This window comes from Carettochelys insculpta, chromosome 5 (genome assembly GCF_033958435.1).
Source record: "Carettochelys insculpta isolate YL-2023 chromosome 5, ASM3395843v1, whole genome shotgun sequence".
Taxonomy (NCBI): Eukaryota; Metazoa; Chordata; order Testudines; family Carettochelyidae; genus Carettochelys; species Carettochelys insculpta.
This window is the reverse complement of record NC_134141.1, coordinates 30,575,446-30,601,711: the sequence shown is the minus strand read 5'-3', so window position 1 is coordinate 30,601,711 and position 26,266 is coordinate 30,575,446. Positions and strand designations below refer to the sequence as shown.

The 26,266-nt window shown below is 38.9% G+C and overlaps 1 protein-coding gene across 5 annotated transcripts in view; it reads left to right on the top strand.

The window, feature by feature from the left end:
- The window catches only part of PTPRD (protein tyrosine phosphatase receptor type D), a 495,679-nt gene that overhangs the window by 445,239 nt on the left and 24,174 nt on the right, over positions 1 to 26,266 (top strand). For all 5 annotated transcript variants that reach the window (XM_074994889.1, XM_074994887.1, XM_074994886.1 and 2 more), the window contains 2 exons: positions 4,583 to 4,702; positions 5,160 to 5,314. In XM_074994889.1, coding sequence (XP_074850990.1) covers positions 4,583 to 4,702; positions 5,160 to 5,314 — 275 coding nt within the window. The remainder of the gene's footprint in view (positions 1 to 4,582; positions 4,703 to 5,159; positions 5,315 to 26,266) is intronic.

The window sequence follows — 26,266 nt, the reverse complement described above, 5'->3', positions numbered from 1 at the left end:
GTCTACTTTCTTTAGCATAATCAACATGCAGTTGATTTCCAAAATCCTAAATTTATATCCTTTATGTTTTCTCTAAACATTAGTATGTGTAGTCCGTGGTTCACATTTTTAAATAATATATGCATTGAACTGGAAGCTGCATATATTCCTGAACAAAGCAGTGTCAGCTCCTAGCAGACAGACCCAAGAAAAGCAGCTCTCAAAGGAACCATTTCAGAACAGCTCCTAAGGGAGGGTGTGTATGGGGCAGAGGAGTTAAAAGACACACACCCAAAAGGGAAATAAATCCTAATTCACTTTCATCTGGGTTAATTTAAAAGGAGCGTTTTCTATAGGCTTCTGAAATCTGAGTCCATTCTTATAAACACACACATCTCATAAAACTGGAAGGGACCTCAGGAGGTCATCAAGTCCAGTCACCTGCCCTCCTGACAGGACCAAGCACCATCCCTGACAGATTTTTATTTATTTATTTTTTCAATGTAGTTGCCCCAGACCCCTAAATGGCCTCCTCAAGGTTTGAACTCACAACGCTAGATTTACAAGGCCAAAGCTCCCATTTAGTTCACTGCACTTCCAGTGACCCTCCTAATATCTGACATGGGAATTTATGAGTGAATATTAAGGAGATAAGTATATTTCAAGTTTGTTTGGGCTCCAGCATATCTTTTCTTTACAGGAAAGTAAATGTCATACTACATCCCTGGAAGGATGGGACAACATAAGAAAAGCTTTCTGACACTTCAAAAAGCCATAGAAAACTCACCTCATTGAATTAACTATATTGAACATGACTTTTTTTCTCTCTCCAGATTCTTTTGGGAGATGTTATTGTAGCCCCACCCCGACCCCGTCCCCTTCACTGGCCAAGTATGATATTGCTCAAGAAAGGGGAAGCTTTCAACTTTTTACGTAACTTTGAGAGACTGAGACTGAGACTGCTTTGTGTGTTCTATGTTGGGTGTGTGTGTGTGTTTGCTTCAGACCAGGCATGCTCAGAGTCAGAAGAACCATGAGAACAGGTTTTATTTTATAAAGAACATAGAACAGGGTTACAGTTCAGCAGTCTACTCTCTGCTTGCCTGTAACATACTCTGACCTCAGTCAGTGCTGGGAGAGCAGAGGATACACAGCCCCCTGACTCCTGCAATAACAAAACCACAAAACAAACAAGCCCATGCTCTCCATTCCTGTCATTTAAACTCCTCTCAAGGTGCCCTTTAGGTCCATTTTGGTCCAATCCGTACAATCACAAAACTGGATTACAGTTTCAGCAACCTCCTCTCTCATTGCCTGCCCAGTTCAGTCAGCGCAGAGACCTAAAGAAGGTACATCCTGGCAAGAACCATGAAGTTATTGCAACATGGCACAGATTGTTGTCCACAAGTGGTAGTTCCCAGGGATGGTGCTGAAGCACACTGGACCTTGGGTTGTATGATTATCATATATTTTCAGTATGAAAGCTTGATGTTTCTTAGGCTTCCTTACTAGACGCTTACTTCTCTTGAAATATAATTTGAACATTGGAGATGCTTGCAGGTGGACAGATGGGTAGATAGACATCCACTTGTTGGTCGGTCTGTCTCTCAAACTCATCGTTTTCATATGCATTATAGTCAAAGTTGCATTGTTTATAGTTCCAAACTGAAGTTTTTAAAATGTGTTTCCTGTCAACTCAAAATGTAATTATAATAATGCATCTGTGTTTTGGTTGCTAAGGACCCAAACAAGAGGTTTAACTAATAAGTGTTTTGAATGTGTAAAAACATACAATATGCCATCTTCCATAAATGATGTAGGTCACTAAGGTAACTGGACCTGCTAAAACTGAGCTAAAAAGTGTTTATCTGTGTTTATATTAGTGAAAAGTGAGAGTTTTGGTGAGTTGATAGCCAGATTGAGCTAGCACAGTTAAAAATAATATATGTTTACATAGTCTGCACAAGGCAGGTGTGGCCTCCACCTTCTGTAGATATCTTACAAATAAATCACAGCTATTTGGAAGAAATCACCAATATTAACTTCTGCAAGGTTTTAGAAAACTGCAGAAGTTAATAATTTCCTAATTATTGTCAATAAAATAATAATACTAATCTATGAATCTCTTCAGAGTGCAGAAAAATCAAATTCCTGGTAGTAACTTATTACTTTTGGTTTAGATCTCCAAGACATCACTTCCTGTCAAACATTCCACGTACACACACACCTTTTGGGTTTTTTCCAAGCAGGTTCAACTGATAAAGTTTTCCTTTTTTTTTTTTTCTGTTCTTCAACCAGATGGCAGCTTCTTAAACAGTCATTTATGATCCGTGAGGGTTCGTGGACCAGTGCAGATGGGAGCATTTTTCCTAGACTAGATAGACAGACAAGCTAACTCTGCTCAAGGTAGAGTGCTAAAAATAACCATGTAGATGTTACAACACAGGCAGTGGCTTGGGAAGCCCACCTGTGTATGTATGTACCCAGGAGGTCAGGAGGACAGGCATGTAATTCAGGTGGAAACTCTGCTGTAATGGCCATACTGTTATTTTGAGGATGCTAGCTCAAGCAGTGTTTGCATAAATGTTTTGAAATCCCATAGATAGTGGTGTTTGGAAGGGTGCTGAATCTGTTTGCCGGATGAAAAAAACTGAAGCATATCTCAGTGTTCTTGGGTGTTTTCCCATTCTCTCCATAAATAAAAATGATTTGGCTTAACTCACATGGCAGTTTGTGTTCTTATCAGGAATGCAGTGCATTATTTGTTTTCATTTTTCTTTGTTGTTGGATCTGATTGGATTCAATGTGAATCCAACTGGGCTTAAATTATGACTTATTTTTTTTACGGCATTAGCCAGGCTAATGTGACAGAATTTTTCATAAGAGTTTGTCTCAGCATCATGTGTGATTCATTTCAAATAAAAGAATTATAAATTATTTAAATCTTATATTATTTTTCTACAGTTACTGTGATTGTCTCAAAGAATCAACAACTCTTTTCCACCCCTAGTCTTTTAGATATTAGAAGATATCTTTAACCAAAACAAATCACCCAGTTTCAGAAAAGAGAATAAATACGCACTTATGTTATGCATCTGCTTTATACAGAATTATTTCAGCTTGTTAATATTATACTAAACAAGCAATGTTTTGTAATGGAGATTTTTTCTGGATGAAATGCCTTATGTCTTAAAATTTGATGGATGAATTCTTTGTATTAAACCATGTATTTTAAATGTCTGTTCATGTAATTTGCTGATATGTTTCATAATAATGAACTGAGAAGGAAATTATATTTTCTTGTAACTCACTTTGTAGTATGGGTGCTGTTTTATATATTTTATTCACTAACTACAATAACTAAAGGCCAAAGAAATCCAGATTTTTATATATTTCTGTGCATACAAAAAATGGTTTAAATTACCATCTGAACAGCAATTTATATATGCTGGAACTAACGTGAAACATTCAGAATAGATGCAATGTGGTGGAAAGATTTAAAAATATTAGTTCCTAGCAACACTTTGTATAGAAAGAAAGAAAGAGAGAAAGAAAGATACCTGGGCCAGATCCTAAGCTGGTGCAAATTGATATAGCTCTGTTGACTTTATTGGAGTTACACTCATTTATGGTGCTGAGTGTCTGCTCCCAAAAAATGTAAAGATAGCCGGAATAAATATAGTACTGAGAGCCACAACCAGAGAATCTATCCATTTGATCATTAAAGTACATTCTTTTCATCAGATACTCATCAGTGTTTTTTAAACAGTATGGCTACGTCTACACGTGAAGCCTACATCGAAATAGCTTATTTCGATGTAGCAACATCGAAATAGGCTATTTCGAAGAATAACGTCTACACATCCTCCAGGGCTGGCAACGTCGATGTTCAACTTCGACGTTGCGCAGCACCACATCGAAATAGGCGCTGCGAGGGAACGTCTACACGCCAAAGTAGCACACATCGAAATAAGGGTGCCAGGCACAGCTGCAGACAGGGTCACAGGGCGGACTCAACAGCAAGCCGCTCCCTTAAAGGGCCCCTCCCAGACACAGTTGTACTAAACAACACAAGATACACAGAGCCGACAACTGGTTGCAGACCCTGTGCCTGCAGCATGGATCCCCAGCTGCCGCAGCAGCAGCCAGAAGCCCTGGGCTAAGGGCTGCTGCACATGGTGACGATCGAGCCCCGCAGGGGCTGGAGAGAGAGCATCTCTCAACCCCCCAGCTGATGGCTGCCATGGAGGACCCGGCAATTTCGATGTTGCGGGACGCAGATCGTCTACACGGTCCCTACTTCGACGTTGAACGTCGAAGTAGGGCGCTATTCCAATCCCCTCATGAGGTTAGGGACTTCAACGTCTCGCTGCCTAAAGTCGAAGTTAACTTCAAAATAGCGCCCGACGCGTGTAGCCGCGACGGGCGCTATTTCAAAGTTAGTGCCGCTACTTCGAAGTAGCGTGCACGTGTAGACACAGCTTATAGCTGCATTGACTTTCACAGCACTATGATGATATTGTATATTATTTGAGGATCTGGCCCATACCATTGTAAATAAATGTATAACTATGTAACATTTATATATACATGTTTATTACAGGTGAAATGTGATCAGTATTGGCCAAGCAGAGGAACGGAAACATATGGGCTGATCCAAGTGACCCTTCTAGACACTGTTGAATTGGCAACATACTGTGTTCGAACATTTGCACTTTACAAGGTACATTTTCTGTGACATCCTCTCCCCCCACTTAAAGAGGCTGATTTGGAGAAAGCAGATCTCTTCAGGATTTACTTAAATCTTGATCCTAGTGGCAATGCTGAAGAATAAAACAATTCTTCTGTTATCATAGTGCATTTTCCTCCCAGCCTAAAGATTTATCAGTAAATATGGAGCTCTCACTCTGAACAATGGTTTAATTGAATGAAGAATTAACTAAAGCCCTGGCAGTTGGTTCTGTGTGCTATAAAGTGTAACTAAAACTCTCATCTCACTTGAACCACAAAACCAGCCATTTAGAATAGTTGTAATATCTTCTTCTGTGTCCAGACTTCATTGCTCTCTGTTCCCTCATGAGGATTAGTGGGATTTCATTGTTATGCACCCTTATGCTGTCTCCATAGTGCTGCCATAGAATTAGACCATAGTCGTTTCATTAAAAGTTTTTGTTTGATAGAATGGTTCAAGTGAGAAAAGAGAAGTGCGTCAGTTCCAGTTCACTGCTTGGCCTGACCATGGAGTTCCAGAACATCCTACACCCTTTCTAGCTTTCCTGCGGCGAGTCAAAACTTGTAACCCTCCTGATGCTGGACCTATGGTTGTGCATTGCAGGTAGGCACAGACTTTACTTCAGAATGTCTCAAAATGTCACAGTGACATTGCTTTATAATTAAGGTTTTGTATTTTAAAGTTTCTAAATAAAGCCCCTTTATGCTTCTGGAGTTTCTTCTGTATTGGGGTTGCATCCTGCCCATTCTGTGAAAAGGCTCGGTCTCAATGGTCTAGTCAGGTTTTGTATCTCGGTGATTATAAAATGAAATGTTGGGTATTTGGCAACATGCTTATGGGCAGGTAAATAATGGCAAATTAGGACTTAAGGCAAAATTGCCTAGTTTGATGGCTGCGGTCAGAAAAGATGAATGGTTTGTGTAATGGGAACTCATGTCAGAATGCTTGGAGTGTGTGCAAATTGAATAAATTTGCCAGCAGAAGTCTATAAGCAGAACAGGCATATTCAGAAGTCACTGGAGAAAAAAAAGAAGCACTATTGTCTTTGTTCTTGATTTAAGACTATGTACGTTGGAGAAATGGTTCTGGTAATTTTGAGTAATAAAATACATTTCTGTGGTTTCAATATTGCACATTAAAACAAATAACATGAAATCTGGAGAAGATCAAAGGAAACTGAAATTAAGTCTAAGAAAAGCCTGAATTCCAGACTCAAGTGTAGCCTTTCACTTTAAAAGGGAGATTGAATGGAAGCTGAAGGGAGCATGAGGAATGCATTACTAGTGTAGTGCTGGATTCTTCATCGCTGGTAATTGTTAGATCAAAACAGGATGCTTTTCTAAAATAGGTATGTTTGATCAGACAGGAATTAAGAGAATTCTAATGAATTGTACTATGCAGGAGGTCAGTCCAGAACACTGTGTTGCTCAGGGAAATTACCTAATGATCCAAGCCTTGTTATCCAATGCCGGATTCTGTCAGAGGTCTAGGGACACCCACAGCATTTGGTCAGTGTCCCTGATCATCTTCAATGGAACTACCCTCCACGAACTAGTCAAATTCTTTTTTGAACCCAGTTATATTTCTGGCCTTTATGACATCACCTGGAAACAAGTTACACAGGTTAATTGTCTGAAGCAATACTTCCTTGTGTTGATTTTAAATCTATCACCTATTAATTTAACTGGTTATATTAACCCCCTGGTTATACAAAGGAGGTAATAAAACTTCCCTATTTACTTTCTCCATCTATTCAAGATTTTAAGACGTCTTTCACAGCCTCCCTTAGTCATTTCTTTTTTAAGCTGAACAATCCCATTCATTTTTTCTTATTTATTTTAAATCTCTCCTCATTTGTAAGCTGTTCCATACCACTGATTATTTTTTCCTCTTCTCTTCAACTTTTCCAAATCTAGTACATCTTTCTTGAGATGAGGTGACCAAAACTGCATGCTCTAGGGATTTATATGATTGCATTATGATATTTTATGTCTTATTAGTTCATTTCTTAAAGGGTCTTAATATTCTATTTAGTTTTTTGATTCCCCCCTGCATCTTGAATGGAGGTTTTCATAGAACAATGCACTATTACTCCAAGATCTCCTTCCTGTGGGCTAATCATTTTCCCTGAAACACTCCACTGGCTTTCTGAAATTTTCCACTTCAATTTCAAGCTCTCAGAGCATCCCTACCTATAGTCTCATCCACTTCTCAATCCCTGTTTTCCTCCTTCACATTGTTTTAAAAAGCCTTTTTTATTTCTTTATTTCCAGTGTCCTTTTTGCATGCTTTTCCATACTAAACTAATATTCAGGCTGCTTCCCTCTGTATGCAAAGCTCATTTATTTCACTTTGAAAAATACCGTTTTCTTGTCAAAAATAGCAAAGTTACTTCAAAGCAGGATGTGGTATTAGTGATGGCAGTCGCAGTCGTTTGGTTGCTGTATTGGGTTTTGTTTAAATCTCTATTGCTTACAGATTAGTGCATTCCCTGTCGTATCTGAAAGATATAGCCCAATGAATGGATGGCCAGTTTGTGCAACCCATGTTGATGGTGGTCAACGCTTATTTAAGTAGTTCCATTTAAGTCAATAGAACTATTAATATGCCTCAGTGTTGCCCACTCTGAGTGTGAGGTACACGAGACGCTTAGAATGTCAGCTCCATGGGGGTAAGGTTATTGTCTTTGCCAGGGCTCAATTATAATGATAGATTATAAAAATAATAATACAATTTTATAAGCTTTTTATTTATACATTTGGTAGAAGCTAATGAAAGAATTAATAGGGAGAAGCTGTGGATGCAATTTCCCTCAATGCCAAGAAAGCTTTTAACGCAATTCAGTTGAAAAGACAAATCACCTATGCCACTAAGCAATGTAGGACAGGCACGAGCTACCTTTTCATTGAACGTTGAGGTAAATTTGACATTTTTTTTCATGGTCATGGTGATGGTGCTGAACACTGAGCTCCTTTCTCAGTTTTTACTCCAGTAAACTCTCACTGAAATCAATAGGTATTTGCCTGAACAAGGAATGATTAACAGCCTGTTAAGGGTCTGAGACTTCAATCCTATAAACAGTAGACTAAAACCTGGGGTAATACATAGGTATTGAAAGTGAAAAAGAGTTAATACATCCTTTTCCACACATATCTACCAGTCCACCTTAATCTTGCCCTACAATCCCACTGCTATTCCACTCTACCGTGTCTCTTAAAAACAGACGATATCGGCAGATTGATCATGGACAGAAATCCCTTAGAGACTCAGTTAGATATAGCTCTCTAGATTGATTTAAATGTGGATGCTGAGACTGTTTTGCACCAAAACCACTGTAACTGAAAGGGTGGGTTAAAACCAAGCCCATCTAATGAGCTAGTTGAGAGTATAAAGAATTTACTTACATGGTCAACATACAGGGCTTGTCTACACTACTACCTTCCTTCGAAGGAAGGATGGTAATTAGGCTGTTGGGAGTTTACTAATGAAGTGCTGCCGTGCATAGGCAGCACTTCATTAAGCAAATTCCCCCCTGTGGCAACTCTGAAGTTTTAAACTTCGAAGTACCGGCACATGTCTAGTCGTGGCTCACCCACCAGTACTTCAAAGTGCTGGGGCAACTTCAAAGTCCCCTTATTCCTAACATCAAAATTTTGAGGAGTAAGGGGACTTTGAAGTTGCCCTGGCACTTCGAAGTACCGGTGGACGAGCCTTGGCTAGACACGTGCCAGTACTTTGAAGTTTAAAACTTCGGAGTTGCCGCGGGGGGAATTTGCTTAATGAAGTGCTGCCTATGCACATCAGCACTTAATTAGTAAACTGCCAACACTCTAATTACCATCCTTCCTTTGAAGGAAGGTGGTAGTGTAGACAAGCCCATAGTGTTCTTACTAGTGGGAACAATTTGAAGTGACAGGAAGTGACAATTGGAAGTACCACATTGAAAACGTTAGGTTGGATTCATATTATGGATCAGTGACCAGGAAGGCATTTTCAGTCCTAAGTGATTAAATTAGCTGCTGATACAAAATAGGAGGCCGCACTCAGAATGACTGGACTCAATGGCTGTGTCTACACTACAAAAATAACTTTGAAGTTGCTTACTTCGAAGTATGCAACTTCAACGTAGAGCATCTACACACACCCTACTTTGAAGTTAAACTTCAAAGTAGAGCACTACTCCATTCCTGGGAACTGAATAAGGACTTCAAAGTTGGGTTCCCTAGTTCAAAGTTAATTTGGATGTAAGGGAAAAAAAATGTGTGTAGACTCTCTGCTGGCTACTTCAGTGGAGTACCTAACTTCGAAGTTAACTTTGAAGTTAGTTTGTAATGTAGACACACCCGATAAGTCATATGGTCAGATAAACAGTGCAAATCTGATACATTGTATAATGAGGTGACACAAAAAGAAAAACAAATCAAAAAACCCCCAAAAAGAATACACAGTCCCTTCTGTAGTCATATACTAGTAACATCCAGAAGGGAGAAAATATTGGTGTGTTACTGTAAGTTATTCTACATCTAGCAAATGATGGTCTGACTTCATATGAAATACCAAGTATGGATCTGATTGTATTGCTTTACAAAAATGTTCGCAGAAATGTAAAACCTACAGTGCAACAGGCAAGAGCATTTCAGAAATGGTGTTCTTTAAAGTCCACTCAGTTGTAAGGGGAATAAATAGTGGCAGAAAGCTTCTGAAATATTGCCTAATACAAGTCTAAGGCTTCATCTAGGCAAAGCTTCCATACAAGTGTGATTATTTTGGTTAGGAGTTGTAGTTACTTCCAGTGACACCAACAGCCACTGTGGGCCTGGGGGCAGGGTGGGATAGAGGTCTGGATCAAAGACAGAAGGGGCAGGGCTTAAGCAGTCAGCCCTGTGCCCCTGCAGACGCCCACGTGCCCTCAGAGCTGTACACAGTGTGGCGGCACAGTACTCTACAACATTTCAAAGGGGCCCCAGGTACCACCCGCTACCAAAGTAACAGCAGCAGTGGATAGAGCTCTGGGCCCTTTTGAAATGCCAGACCCAAGGGCAACTGCCCCCTTTGCCCCCTGCCCCTCCCCCAATCAGCAGGCCCTGTTACTTCGGTCCCACTATTTGTGGGAATGTCGTTATATTGGCATAAATGTACCACTCATGCAGGAATAAGTTACAGCTGCGTCTCTGTTTGGGTAGTAGGGGGGTGGACATCTTAAACTATATTGTTTGTTTGTAGATGAGCCCTAAAGGAACAAAAAAAAATCAACAAATTTACAAATAATTTCCATATGTAACAGCAAGGTCTGTTATACTTTGCAAAGAGCAATACAAGCAGCAGTTTAAAGAGTGAATTTAGAAGAGGAAAAATGAGCTAATTCAAAATTAGCTGATATTTTAGGCTGAAAGAAATCCAAGAAGCCTACCTTTTTTGAGGATGGTATTCATTATATGTGTCCAAAGCTTAATTGTCTCAATAGGGGTAAGTAGTGTGATGTTTATGGACCATAGAGGCAGTAACCAAAGAAATACCTTAGGTAGATAGATGCTGCTTTGTCTAAAAAGTATTAAATTTTAAGCACTTATCCTTTAATTCATTTTGTTGTGGAGTGGCTCAGCAATATGACAGCACAACTTCTGTTTCCACACTGATGTGTCTTAATTTGCAGAGGTGATTATATTTTTAAAGAAAAAAAAGTCATGTATTGTTTTAAATTCAGTTTCAAACCTGAGGATTCTGCATTAGACAAACTATAATGTGTGTTCTAATGATTGTGGGGAAAGCACATATTATATTTGAAGCTGGATTAGTACAGGTAAACAGGTACTAATCAGATTGTAATAAAATTGTACTGGAAGGCATCTGGAAGCTTTCTTCAGAACACCACACAAGCTTTAGTTCGTGCTTCGGTAACACTACATAAAAGCTTAACATGTAAGTTACAATCTCAAACATTTCAGTTTTTTGTAATAGCAACACCATAGGGAATATCTTTAGGAGACATTTAGCTTGAAGTTTCAGTGTGCACTTTTCATTCTATTATGGCAAATGGAAAAACTTTGACAGTTTGGAGGCGTGTCAGTTATTGGTTTGAGTAGCTCCCTGCCCTTATGTACTAAAACACCTAATTATCACATTAAAGACAAGTTTATTTTTAAAAAATACATGTAATACAATCCTGCACTTAAAGTAAGGTATCTACCTAACTTGTTTCTAAGGTGAGATATTTCAAATGTGTAGCTATAGGTGCACTGTGTGCAGTGGAATGTTTCACATTATACTCATGCCTTCCTACTTCCTGCTGTGCTCTGAGCTCCCAACCCCCACTGCTGCACACCACGGGATCTTTGCTTTCTAATCCTGACAGTGAATAAGTTGCACATGAAGGTCTATCCTTTTTCACAGCGTAGAAAAAGAATCCCTCCAGTACATATTCAAAAATCTCTCAAAGGAGATTGAAAACATTAAAAGCTTCCCCATCCTTTCCCTCCCTCTACCTGGAAAACAACTCAGAATCCTTACTGTCCTTCCATGGATGGCTGACAGCACTGAAGAAGATAATGAAGGTCTCTGAAACCACCAGCATGAAGTGTTCCACAATTCCTCTATTTATTCACATTTTCTTTTTTTCTGCTGCATTCAGTATGGAATCTTTCTTCCTGTAGTCATGTGGAAGGCAGCTGTATGTTGAATTACACTGTCTATGGCCTGTTTACACTCTACCAGCAAATAGCATTAGGTCATTATATGTCTGATTAAAACTGCTCTTTCTTTCTAGGCTGCCATAACCCTGCAGTCTTTCCCTATCTCAGGGAAAAATCAAGTGCAGTGGATGTCAAAGTTGCTTTAAAGAAATACCGTAGAAAAAGAGATACCTGTCAACATTCCTTGCACTTAAATCCAAAGTAAAAATGTCTCAGACTTAAGTGATATTAAATAACTGTAACATATATTTATTTCCTGCTAGTAAAATATATATAATAGTAAACTCTAGCTCCTAATTTTTGTTTCAAAGTTGTCTTGACTATCTCAGTGACTCTGACCATATGCTGTCTTGCAGGAGAAAAGGCAGCTGAGTTCTCTTTGTTTGCACCAACATCTGTTGGTGGATGGTACAAGTTTTTGAGTCTTCTTTTCTGGTGACAGAACTCAGAATATCTGAGCTCCATACATAAGCATTAAGGGTTAGGATGTTGTCAGAGGCCACTTGTGGAAATAGAGCTGGCAGTTAAGGTTAGATTAACAAGCAAAAGGGCTTTGAAGAGGGAGTCAGCACAGAGGTGTGTGTTAGAAATTGTTGTAATGAGACATGAACCCAAGTGGCCCAGTTAAGTCCATGATTTTTAGTGTTTAACAGTGTTACGAACTTAAGTTCCTAGGGTTGCCTTTTGAAAATGTTGTGAAAGCTTGAGGACCAATACTGAAAGACCAGATGTGGACATTGGTTTCATGGCTCATTAAAAGAATTTAAAGGACCAACAGATTGCTTTTCAATTCATTTGCATAATGAGAGCCAATTAATAGTAACCTAAATGGCAGGAACAGGAACCTGAATGTTCGAAGAAGAGGAATAGAAAGGCCATCACCAAACTCTCTACAAACTCAGTTTCAGAGCTGTGACATATAGGCTACATCTACACTAGCCAAAAACTTCGAAATGGCTATGCAAATGGCCATTTCGAAGTTTACTAATGAAGTGCTGAAATACATATTCAGCACCTCATTAGCATGTGGGCGGCCGCGGCACTTCGAAATTGATGCTGCTCGCAGCTGCGTGGCTCGTCCAGATGGGGCTCCTTTTCAAAAGGACCCCGGCTACTTCGAAGTCCCCTTATTCCAATGAGCAGATGGGAATAAGGGGACTTCAAAGTAACCAGGGTCCTTTCGAAAAGGAGCCCCATCTGGATGAGCCATGTCAATTTCGAAGTGCCGCGGCTGCCCGCATGCTAATGAGGCACTGAATATGTATTTCAGCACTTCATTAGTAAACTTCGAAATGGCCATTTGCATGGCCATTTCGAAGTTTTTGGCTAGTGTAGATACGGCCATAGTGTCCTATATGTCAAAGGCTGTGAAACTGATACTATCCTAGATCAGTGTTTCTTAATCTTTGTGGGGCCATGGAACACCAAACAATAATATTTTTCATGTGGAACACCTATAAAAATTTTCTTTAAAAAAATTTTGTCAGAAAAAAATCCAGCAATGTATGCAGCAAAACCAAAATGAAGTAATTTAATCAGGTAGCATAGCAACGAAGTAACATTCTATCTGATTTTAATTACGGAAGATATTTAGCATTAGTGTATTTTTCCAAATGCTCATGGCACACCTGTGATTTGTTAATGGAAAACCAGTGTTCTGCAAAACATAGTTGAAGAAACACTGTCCTAGATTTTTTTTTCTGATCATAAGAAGAGTTCTCATGCAGTTGCTTTCATGTTCTTTGTTCAGACCAAAGGAAGTATATGGACAAAAGGTAAAGAGAAAATGTAGACACCTGAAAATGCCAAGAGAGTTAAGCACTAATGGATCTTTAGAATGATTTTAATATAGAATTCCGGGAATTTGATATAAAATTTTTAAACGTGGATGTCAAAATTTGGCATCTAGATCCATAATTAGGCTGTTAAATGAGTGGCTTGATTTCAAAGGTGCTAAACTCCCACTCCATTGAATTCAACAAGAGCTGTGGATTCTCACCACCTTATAAAGTTAGGTCCCAAAGTAGTACCAAACCTTAGGCACCAATGTTTGTAAAATCTGAGTGCATAGGCATGGTAATCATTATTCCCTGTAAGCTGTGTGCTCAGGTGGCTGTTCAGGAGAAATTCCAGTGCCACCCAGTTCATGAACAGAGTACCTACAACTGGCTTTTTGTTTCTGCTGATGGTGCACATTCATACATGTCTTGGTGCACATGGAAAAATTTATTCCACACACAAATGACAACAATTCACACATGGATGTAAAAGATTAGAGGTAATGTTTTTGTTAATTATCCATTGCTTACAAAACACAGTAAGAGCAGTATGCTAGCCGCTATGAAGCACTCAATTGTGAAAAATATAGGTAGGCTACCAGTATGATAAAGCAACACTATAATTTAATTTTTATGAATTTGCAAGTTTTGCCAAAAGCTTTAAAAATTAATTCCTAAATATTCACAAAGGAAATCAGTGTTTCATAAGTTTATATTTGCTATAAACTGCAAGGCCATACAATGCCAGCCTCTGTCAACAGAGAAACCTCAGCAGTACCTTTGTAAACAGATAACATGAACACACAAAAGCAAATCGAAAAAGCAAGCCACTCTGTTGACAGAGAGCAGCCAGACTGCCCGGCCCTCTCTCGACAGAATGGCTGACTGGAAGCTCTGCAAACAGGGCTGCCCAGGGAACTGGAAGTCATCTCTGTCAACAGAAGCGTCTACACAGGCATTATGTTGACAAAACACTGTTGACAGAGGCATTAATACCTGATTGGGAACAGGGATAATGCTGCTGACTGAACAGCTGAGTTTTGTCAAAAAACTCTCAACGGTGCATTTTAACCATATAGATGCTTGGTGAGTTTTGTCGACAGAAGCTGCCCATGTAAACGTGTCCCAAATGTTCCAGTCATAGTCACTAGAAGCACTCATTAAAGATTGAAACTAAACAAATATATAATAATAGCATTGTTCATTCAGATACAAATAATGAAAAATATCTTCTCATGGACTTCTTGAGTAAATCTGTCCTATGTTTAGAAACCCATGTGTTCAGTTCTGTGACAAATAAGCTTTTGAAATCCTAATACATCTGCATCTACACTGACCACAGAAGATCGACCGATCAGGTTCCATCTTCCAGGGAGCTCTTTCACACGTCAACCCCAGAACTCCTTGCAAACCATGAGGATTAAGGAAGGGTGATGGGAGGAGTACTCCTGTTGATCTTCTGCTGTGAAGACAGGCATGAAAGTCGATATCTGAAAAGTCAATTTTAGGTATGCAACGGGTGTACCTAAAATTGCGTGTCAGCAGTCGACCTTCCAGGTAAGTATAGACACAGCTCATGTTTCCATAAAGCAACATTTTTTCACATAAAATTCATAATTTTGTAAATTACCTGTGCTGTAAAGGAATGCAAAAAAAGTTATGTTAGATCAAATCAGTAACCCGTCTAGTCCAGTGTTCTGTCTTTGACAATGGCAAGAGTAAAACTGCAATAATGGAGAATTTTTCAACAATGTTTCCTCTTAGCTGAAAGCAACTAGTGATTGGCTTGAAGCAACTATTGACTGGCTTAGTCCTGATGCATGAGGAGTTCTATCCTATCTCATTCTTGTTCACTTCCTAATGTAGCTGTTGATTTTTTTATTTTTCATAATAAATAATTATTCAGGATTTATTTACTCTTCAAGTTTCTATCTTCTTTATTTTTATATCTTAAGGGAGGTAATTTTATTTCCTTTCCTTTTCCTTTCAATTTGTTAATGTATTTTAAGAAAAGGTAAATAGAAAGCAATCAATTCACCTTCTTTGAAGTCTTGCATTATTATTTTATACATTTCTACCATATTCTCTTTATTCATCTCAAAACAAAGTAGTCCTAATCTTTTAATACTCTCAGAATCATAGAATACTAGAACTAGAACTATTCTCAGGAGGTCATCAAGTCCAGTCCCTTGCCTTCAGGGTCAAGCACCATCTAGATCATCCCTGATAGCTAACCTTGTCTTAAATATCTCCAGCTTTGGAGATTCCACAACCTCCCTAGGATTCTCCCTAAGTATTTCTTCTACTGTGGGGGTGTGTTTTTTCCCCCATATTGCTAATTTTTGTTGCCCATCTTTGGAATATTTTCTGTCAAACCCTTTTTGAATATTCTTAGTAAAAAGCATATTTCTTCTCCTTAAGCAGTTTTCCTCAAGAAAGAAAGCCAGCAAAAATCATTCGATGATTTGACCAGGTTTTCTGTTTTGACCTATAGAGGTATGGAAGAATGCCTTGGCTTCTGTCTACAAACAATTACTGCAAATAATTTCCTCCAGGAGACCAAAAATCTTTTGGTGACTAAAATGACCTGAACTTTATTAAAATGTAGTAATTCATATAAGTTTGTTTAACAAAAAACGAGTATTTTCCACACATTATCTCAGTTCATCAAAGTATTTTAGCTCTTATAATTATTCCCATATATTTATTATCATGTTCTACAAGTCCTGTAATTTCCTTTGACTTTTGCTGTAGTTTGGCATATTATTTGATCAGCAATCTCAATGAGTCATTTTATCCATATGTATTTAGTTAATTGGTTATTTTCCCCCACCCATGTTTATATATAATATACTCTGTAAGGGAAAGGAAATCTGACTGCTTGCAGCTGAGTGTGGTAAAAGAGAAAATTAGGTTCTATCAGAGCCAACAGCTGTCCATAATGAATTCTGAACTAAAATTACTGGTGAAGAAAAGAATCTAGCCATCTGCAGGAAATGTGAAAATATTTTTATAACCTAATAGCTGAGATCTGGATAAGGGTACCACTGAGATTTCCCAGCTGTATGTACAGTGTATTCCCAAATATCCATGGACACATAGGACACTGGAACACATTGCATCAGCTTGGCTGCACAACATTTTTGGCTGCACTTGCACAGGCTGTATTTTGATCTAAAGTAATCAGCATAAAAGCCCTCATTTTCAAATTGATTTCCTGTGCCTCTAGAAATAAAATGCAGTTTTAGAAATAGTTCTGTTATCTTTGTGTGGAGGCTATCCAGTCAGTGTTCCATTGCTCGAATATTTTCCTTTCATTTTTTAAAAGTTTTATGAATGCTTCAGGGTCCTGGTATTTGGAATCAGATTTTTGTCTGATGGTTCCTTCCTGTTGATTCTTGGATTATGTAGTGTTTATTTCGTTTGGCACATGATATTTCTATTACAATAGTCTAGTCAATTTTATGATTGGTCTGTCACTGATAAAATATTACTACCAAAAATGACATGCTTTTCTGCGAATAATTCATCCCATACGATGACTTATAGTGCTTCTGGTCCTATGGAGAAAGTGAAATTAAAGTGCAACTACTAGTTGATCCACCACAGTTTAGAAATGAGAATTTTTTCAGTTATGGAGCATGGTGGGACTGATTCTCCACTGTGTCACACCAATTTATAATGGTATAACTCCAGTGAAATTTTAAAAAAAAATGTTGTAATGGAGAGAACCAGCCCTATAGGACAGATTCTGTAACTGTCAGACTATATATATTTCAGATTCCCATGTGGCCATTTATACATTTTACTTTTTTAGCATTGTGGCTAAGAAAACACGCAGAATATGGCATGCGTGCTGTCTAGCAATGCTATCAGATTATACGAGTTCAACACAGAAGTTGTATACTTTTCATACAGTCTCTCTTATTTTATCTGTTTGGTAGTATCATCAGTGCATTAGAGCAGTCATAACTTTTCAACCAAATTTCAGGCTGCAGCACAGTGTTTGTTCTTTTCCTTTAAAATGCTGGTGGATTTTTGTGCTCCAGTCATTCAACTTATACTATTAACAATAAGTGAAGCAATACTTTGTGAAATTGAGTTCCAAATTTCTTTCCATTCTGAGCTTGACCATGGCATTGTCAAATCCAAGCTTGCCGCTGTCAACTCACAAGGCCAAGGCTGGACAGGATTTATGGGATTCATTTCAACACAGAGCCAATTAGGGGTAATAGCACTTTATTAAGCTTATCTACTCCACATTATTGCAATTAATGTACATGGTACACACGATAGACAATGCACAACAGGATGTATATGACTGGACACGAAGCTATTTATCATGCTTGCATCCCTTTCTGTCACAGTGAGTTCCAGTCCCAAAGTGCCTCACATCAGGACTGTGGCAGATGTTCCTTCAGCTGGGGGAAAGGATCTGGGGTGCTCCTGAGGCTCAGAGTCTCTGCTGGAAGCTCAGATAAGAGTGGCACTTTACAGTGATTTTATCCCTTAGCTGTTTACCGGGTGTGTGCATGCTGGCTCAATGCCACATTTAACATTCTCACAGGGCTGAAGCCAAGGTTGCCCTCATTACTGGTCTCTCAGGTTCCCACGTCTAAATGCAGGTGTCAGGAGATGGTATGGCTATCTCATGTTTATGATTGCTGGGTTCAAGGCTGTAAGAGGCTGTAACACAGGGATGGGAACTTGGTTGTGCCACCAGGAATAGAAGTTCCCACTCTTGCTCTCTGAGGCCTACAGGCTGTTCGCTAAGGCCTTTAGGCTTGCAGACAGGTCTGTTGGTGTGTTACATGACAGCTGTAATTGTTGTTATTACGCAGGGTGGGCTTGTACTGTGTGATGATGTATATCTGCACTTTGAGCAAGAGCTGTGATTTCTAGTTCAAGGAGATGTAAATTTATTAAATTAACACTAGTTTGGATCTTATCCAAAATACCACACTCCAATCCAGTTGTTTAGCTTCTCAAATTTAAAGTTTTATTATAAAAGAACGAGAGTGGTTAAACAGTCAAAGCAATCAAATACATGTGACTTCAGAGTCCATATAGCAGAATTCTTAGCAGCATTGGTGAGTTTGCTGGCTTGAAAGTCCCCTTTGAACACATCCGAACTTGCATGGGTCATTCAGTCCTTTTTTGAGAGCTTCAGGGTGTAGAGAAGTTATTCCAGGGATGAGAAGCTGTATTGAAGACAAAATGGAAAAGATTCAGCTGCCTTTTTATATCCTTGTTCTGTGGCTTCTACATTGTTTGTCCCAAACACAAGATCACAGCACATGGGCATGGAAAAACCCTTGCGATTCCCCTGGCAACAGACATGTCCCTATATGTCTTTCTGACTCATAGACATAACTGTCGGCTTTTCTCAATGGGCTCATTGTGCATCTGATTGTCCTTCATGAACCATTAAGTAGCTGGCTAATGATGGTACCCATCTCTCTGAAACCCAGAAATCTAGCACAAGCTTGATTTACAACTATCCCACACGTATTTTACTTATGGGAGGATTCTGCACCAAAAATTTCTAAATTCTGCACCAAAAATTCAAGACTTTGCAAAATTCTGCGTATTTTATTTGTTAAAATAATGTAATATGATCACACAAGTTTCAATTGTTTTAATAATTTATTTAAACTACAGTATAGAAAAAAGTCATAGTAACTACTCAGCAACAGAGAGAGGGCCATGTTAGTCTATGTACTATCAAAACAAAAAAGCAGTCCATTAGCACTTTAAAGACTGACAAAATAATTCATTAGGTGGTGAGCTTTCGTGCGATATTTTGTTTTCATAGTAACTATTCATCATTTTCTAAACATGTGAAAGCTACGTTGCAAGTACTTGATAACTAATATTTTGCATCTCAGTTATAATTCTGGATATTCCTTTACAGAACTTTAGAGATTCATTTAAATTACTTTACAGAACACCAAATAGAAACAAAAAGTGATCTGTCCTTTTAAATTTCTTAGTCTTTCACTCATGAAAGTCATATAATTTTGCTAATCATTGTTCTGTACTTGGCTGGATACTTTGGGAGGTGCTTGGTTCTGATTGGCCTGAAATTTTGGTGACTGTTTGATAAATGTTTAATTGGATAAGTAAAATAAATCCTGAGCTGTAATCTAACCCTATTATGCCTGTTTGTCAAGAAAACTCATAGATCTTCCTTGTTCAGGATTCCCTTACTATCATTTATAATAAGATTCCTTTACATCATTCTGGCAATGCAGGGGCCTTAAAACTTTCACAGGTTTTATGTTCTTGGGAGAACTGACAGAGAATGGGAACAGTTAACTAACAATAGGAACAATAGATATACTGCTGCATTTGGGCCTCAGAGATTGAATCAATTAACTGAGGCCTACTGCTTCACTTGTGCTCTATCCTGTCTCCTGCATAATAATAAAAAGCCCTACCCTTACACACAAGGGAGCTGCATCGACTCCCTCCTCACACCCTATGCCACCAACATTCCCAGCTATCTGTGAGATACCACCGACCTCCTGAGGAAATCACAAAACATCGGAAAAGTTCCTGACAATGCCATCCTTGCAGCTATGGATGTAGAGGTTCTGTACACTAATATTCTATGCAAAGATGGATTACAAGCAGTCAGGAATACCATCCCTGATGTCAACATAGCCAGTCTGGTGTCTGACCTCTACAACATTGTTCTCACCCACAATTATTTCCGATTTGGGGACAATTTATACCTCCAGATTAGTGGAACTGCTATGGGCACCCGCATGGCCCCACAATATGCTAATATATTTATGGCTGACCTGGAATGATTCCTCAGCCCTCGTCCCCTATTACCCCTCCTCTACTTAAGATACATGGATGACATCTTTATGATTTGGACCCATGGTATAGATACTATAGAAGAATTCCACAGAGACGTTAACAATCTGCACCCCACCATCAACTTATGCCTCAATTACTCCACGCAAGAGATATGTTTCCTGGACACTACAGTACAAATCAAGGATGGATGGATTGGTACCACACTGTACCGGAAACCCACTGATCGCTATACTTCCCTGCACCCTTCTAGCTTCCATCCTGCGCACACAACTACATCCATTATTTACAGTCAAGCCCTTAGGTACAATCGCATTTGGTCTGATCCTACTGACAGAGACCAAAAACTACAAGATCTCTACCAAATATTCATAAAATTACCCACCAGGAGAAATAAAAAAACAAATAATCAGGGCCAGACAAATACCCAGAGACCAGCTACTCCAAGACAGGCCCAAAAAAGCCAAGAACAGAACACCACTGGTCATCACCTACAGCCCCCAGCTCAAACCACTGCAACAAATTATTAAAGACCTTCAACCTATCTTTAATCAGGATGCCACACTCCAGAACGCCCTAGGTAACAGCCGTGTTCTCTCCTCTAGACAACCTCCCAACCTTATGAGGATTCTAACCAATAGCCACAGTCTATACCGCAGAAATACCAGTCCTGGGACTTTTCCTTGCAACAAACCCCGCTGCCAGCTTTGTCCACATATCTATTCTGGTGATACCATCACTGGACCTAACCAGGTTACTCACAAAATCACGGGCACATTCTCATGCTCCTCAACTAACATCATATATGCCATCATGTGCCAACAATGTCCAGATGCTTTGTATATTGGACAGACTTCAAACTCTCTCAGGCAAAGAGTTAATGGGCACAAAATAGACATTAAAACATTCCTGATCCACAAACCAGTTAGTCTACATTTTAATGGCATGGGCCATTCTGTTAATGACTTAAGAGTCTGCGTTTTATTGAAGAAGAATTTCCAGTCTGCTTTACAAAGAGAAGCTGCTGAACTCTCTTTCATATTCAAATTCAACACATTAACGCGTGGTTTGGACCAGGATGCAAACTTTCTGGGACATTATAGGGGCTCTTTGGCATACTTGGCTTCATCTAATTCTTGACTCCCCACCCCTCTGCTCTCTGATTTGCTCACCTTGATCATTTTTTTTTCTGATTTGTCAACTTTGATTACTGTTTTGGTTCTCTATGCCTTAAATATTGAGTCTGTTCTGGTATGGCTATGGTCTGAAGAAGTGGGTCTGTCCCGCGAAAGGTCACCTAATTTAGAGTTACTGTGATGTGGTCTATAGTTGCTGGTGAGAATTTGTTTCAGGTTGCCAGGCTGTCTGTTGGCAAGGACTGGCCTGCCTCCCAAGGACTATGAGAGTGAAGGATTGTTGTCCAGGATGGGTTGTAGATCACTGATGATGTGCTGGAGAAGTTTTAGCTTTGAAGCTGTATGTGATGGACAGTGATATTCTGTTGTTTTCCTTGTTGAGCCTGTCTTGCAGCAGGTGGCTTCTGGGGACACGTCTGGTTCTGTCATTCTGTTTCTTCATTTTCATAGGTGTACTGTAGTGTCAGAAAAGCTTGGTAAAGGTTTCTGAGGTGTTTGTGTCTGTCTGAGGGATTGGAGCAAATGCAATTGTACCTTAGTGCTTGGCAGTACACAATGAATCATGTGATGTGCCCTGGATGGAAGCTGGATGCATATAGGTAAGCATAGCTGTCCGTGGGTTTCCGATATAGGGTGGTGTTTGACCATTCCTTATTTGCACAGTAGTATCCAGGAAGTGGATCTCTTGTGTGGACTGGTCCACGCTGAGGTTGATGGTGAGGTGGAAACTGTTGAAATAATGGTGGAACTCTTCAAGAGCCTCCTTCCCATGGGTCCAGATGATGAAGATATCATCAATGTAGCACAAGTAGAGGAGGGGTGCTAGGGAATGAGAGCTGAGGAACTGTTGTTCCAGGTCAGCCATAAAAATGTTGGTATACTGTGGAGCCATACAGATGCCCATAGCGGTGCCACCAATTTGAAGGTATAGATTGTCCTCAAATTCGAAATAGCTGTGGATGAGGACAAAATCATAAATCTCCACCACCACTGGTGCCTGGGCCTCATCAGGGATAATGTTCCTAACGGCTCGAAGTCCATCTTCATGTGGGATATTGGTGTAAAGGGCTTCTACATCCATGGTGGTCAGGATGGTGCTTCCAGGAAGGTCACCAGTGAATTGTAGTTTCCTAAGGAAGTCGGTGGTATGTCGAAGAAAGATGGCAGTGCTGGTGGTGTAGGGTCTGAATAGAGAATCCACATACCCAGATAATCCTGTGGTTAGAGTGCCAATGCGTGAGATGCTGGGACAGCTGGGATTTCCAGGTTTATGAATCTTGGGTAGTAGATAGAATAAACATGGTTAGGGTAGTAGGGGTGTATCCATGTAGATTTGTTCCTGTGTTTTTGTTAGGTAGGTTGGCAGTTCATTCAGGTTCAGTTCATAGCAGGCATGTTCCTGCAACCTGCAGATTGGAGATTGCAGACAAAATGGAGATTGCCAGGGTCCTTTTATAGCCTTGCCCATGTGGAGGGAAATCCATTTTTACTCTCTGCTTGGAGTCCCATTCATAGTGGATAATCACATGATCAGGTCACCTGTCCATGTCCCTTTTTGGGGCATTCTGCCATGGGCGGCATGCCAGATGACACATCTCAGCTAAATTCCTGAGATGTGGACTAGAATCCATTCTGCTTTATCTGGCTAAGAATTTTTTCACAATAGGATGCCACACCTCCTATTGTGTCCCCCCAGAACTTGACATTTGTAATGCAAGTATAGAGCCAATCTTACATACCTTCACATACAAAAATGATACAGACATATAAGCAGCATAAACAGACTCGGCGAGTCACTAGCTTTCATTAAGCACCTCACTTGGCGTAAGATTTGGTGCAAACATAGGACAATAGTTACAATAATGGTTCTGATGTTCATTTTAAAATCCAATAACATCACAGTAGAGTAGTATACTGTTGAAAGAAACTAATCATAGTAAGGTTCATTTTCAAAATTATGTTACAGCTCAGATGCCATTTAAAAGTTCAATGTTACTGAATTCAGATTTTTATTTCATTCTTCATTGGAATACATAATCCCAATAATGCTTTGGGAATGTCTCATACAGGCACAAGACATCAACATATATGATCAAACTCACCAAAACTTGAGAAAATAGTATTTTTAAATGCAGATCTTTTTACTTGATAAAGCATACAGAACAACACCTAGGAATATATATTTAAGTACAGGTAATACAGGTAGATGACAGGAAACAATTTCTGGAGTATACCAGTTTGAAAATATAAATTCATACGTAAATGCTTATTGTACAAATAAAACATAGTTTCTGCTCAGACTGCTAGGGAAACTTGACTTGTTCTAGTTTCCAATTTGTCTTTTTCTGAATAATTGTGGGAAGCATGTAATGCTATGATTTGCTTATAAAGTGCTGATATAAAATCGTCTCCAAAAATTGGTATTTAATGAAAAACACATACTGTAATGGTTTATTTTAAAACACCAGTAATACAGTGAAAAAAGGAGCAGTAAGAAAAACGAGAATCCTAAACTAGAGTTGGTGGACTTTGGTTTTTCTATACTCTATATTCTGTCTTTCACTGTGCTCCATCTTGCCAACGCACCTGGCTTACTTCCTTTAAGGCTCATGTTTTGAAGAAGGAAGCGTAAATAAGTAATCATACAGTATTCATCCAAATCTGCAATCACACAAGAATGAGGAATCCCACCAAATCTACATTAATGCATGAGTAAAGAGTAACACACTCATACAAATTCCCTCCAAGAAATCATACTGATCCTTCCAGATCCAACTGCTATATTAAACATAACCATTGGTAAACAGATGCCACAATTTTTAAGTTTTCTCATTTAGAGTAATGTGTGGCTCTGATACATGTTTCATACAATGGGCTCCTTTGATCCATTATTTTAATGAAATGCTAATAAGTTGTTTTTGCTTCTAGAATAGTTTTTGAATATTACATCTTCTTCAACTGATAATTTGCTAATCACCAATTGGCTAGACTTTAGGAGATAGTTTCCCACTTATATTATGTAGTTCCATTATTCAAGGCCTTCATTCCTAAGGCGCTTTAGGCTGTGGCCACACGTGGCCAGAACTTTGAAATAGCCTGCTAATGACCAAATCGAAGAATACTAATGAGGCACTGAATTGAATATTCAGAAATTCTTGGACTTTCTTCTCTTATGTGAGCTTTCTGAAGATTTTGATTTCCTTTTTTCCAAAGCTTCAATTTACTCTTGAAATTTTACCATTAAGTTCTTTAAACATACTAGTACGGATCTTTGTGGTAAAGGTCTTGCACAACTGCAAAAATCATTCCTGGGGGATCTGCTATATTCCACAGAAGCTCCCCAACAGCTTTGAACATAGAACATAAAACCAGCTATACTGGGTCAGATCAAAGGTCCATCTAGCCCAGTACCTATCTTCTGTCAGTGGCCAATATCAGGTGATTCACAGGGAACGAACAGAAAAGGTGAATGTGCTGCAGCCAGAAGTGTGCGAATGCTAATGAGGCACTGAATATTCAGTTCAGCGCCTCATTAGTATTCTTCGATTTGGCCATTAGCATGGCCATTTCAGAGTTTTGGCCAAGTGTGGCCCCAGCCTTATAGTAATTAATTGGTGGTTCTGCTGCACTTAGGAGTTCTGCAGAGTTGAAACTTAAATTCCTGTCATGTCAAAAGAGTCAAGGGATTCAGTGATTTTATGTTAAATAAGATTTTTTTGACTGAAAGAAGTACCAAAAGTAAAAATACATTCTATTGCACTAATTAGGTTTTGCACCACAAATTCTTGAATTTTTGTTGCATATTATTTATTCTCTGTATTTCCAAGTACTAAGATCTCATCAATTTTATTAAATTTATATTCATACAGTTGTGTCCTGGAGACTCCAACATTATAAGAGAAAAAGCTAAAATATATTTTCTTTATAATTTACACTTTTTTAAAAAATAAAATCTGATCAGGCAACTTTGTCTCTTTGAGGTGGGCAAGAGGGGGGATATTTTGAGTATTATCTTTTCTGTTCATTCCCTGTGAATCACCTAATATTGGCCACTGACAGAAGATAGGTATTGGGCTAGATGGACCTTTGATCTGACCCAGTACAGTTGTTCTTATGTTAGATGTTCAAAGCTGTTAGGGAGCTTCTGTGGAATATACCAGATCCCCCAGGAATGATTTTTGCAGTTGTGCAAAACCTTTACCACAAAGATCTGTACTAGTCTGTTTAAAGAACTTAATGGTAAAATTTCAAGAGTAAACTGAAGCTTTGGAAAAAAGGAAATCAAAATCTTCAGAAAGCTCACATAAGGGAAGAAAGTCCAAGGTTAATTTGGATATAAGAGTCTCCTGTACACCATCCAGACATTTGTGAAAATTTCAAGAGTAAACTGAAGCTTTGGAAAAAAGTAAATCAAAATTTTCAGAAAGCTCACATAAGGGAAGAAAGTCCAAGGTTAGTTTGGATATAAGAGTCTCCTGTACACCATCCAGACATTTGTGAAAAGTCCTTGGGATCAGTAGGCCAGGCTTTGCCTACCACATTTTGTGTACAGACAGATCTTTGCCTGTTCTGTGCTCTCCTTTATGTGTCACCTTTTTCCTACCCAGTTTAAGAAATCTCACAAGCCTCCACTGAAAAAGATCATGTTTGTTTTACGGTATGAAACAGAGAGGGAAGAAAGGGGTAGTACAATGAACAACTAGAGTTAAAAATTCCTTATGATGTTCTACACATGAGGTTCATAATTGCAAGGATTAAAAAGAGCCGTCATCTTTATCGCCATCAGTTATATGTACTTTCATTTCATAAACAGTAGTCTCATTCTATCTGAAACTGTAACATTCAATCAAATCATCCCCTGATATATGTCAAAAATCTTGTAAATTATTTTTGGTCCATATTTTACTATCTTTGTTTCCAATTAAATGATCTGTGAAATTTAGTAATTATGTTGTCTTCCTTTGCCAGATCATTGAAATATCAATAAAAGGTCAGCAATAAAACAACAAATTAATCATAAAAGCCAACCTGTTACAATGATTTTAGTGTGGAATAGCCCCCTTATGCCTCTTCATTTTCTTCTTATTTTTGTGCACTGTAACTGCATCACATCACGGGGTATTAAGC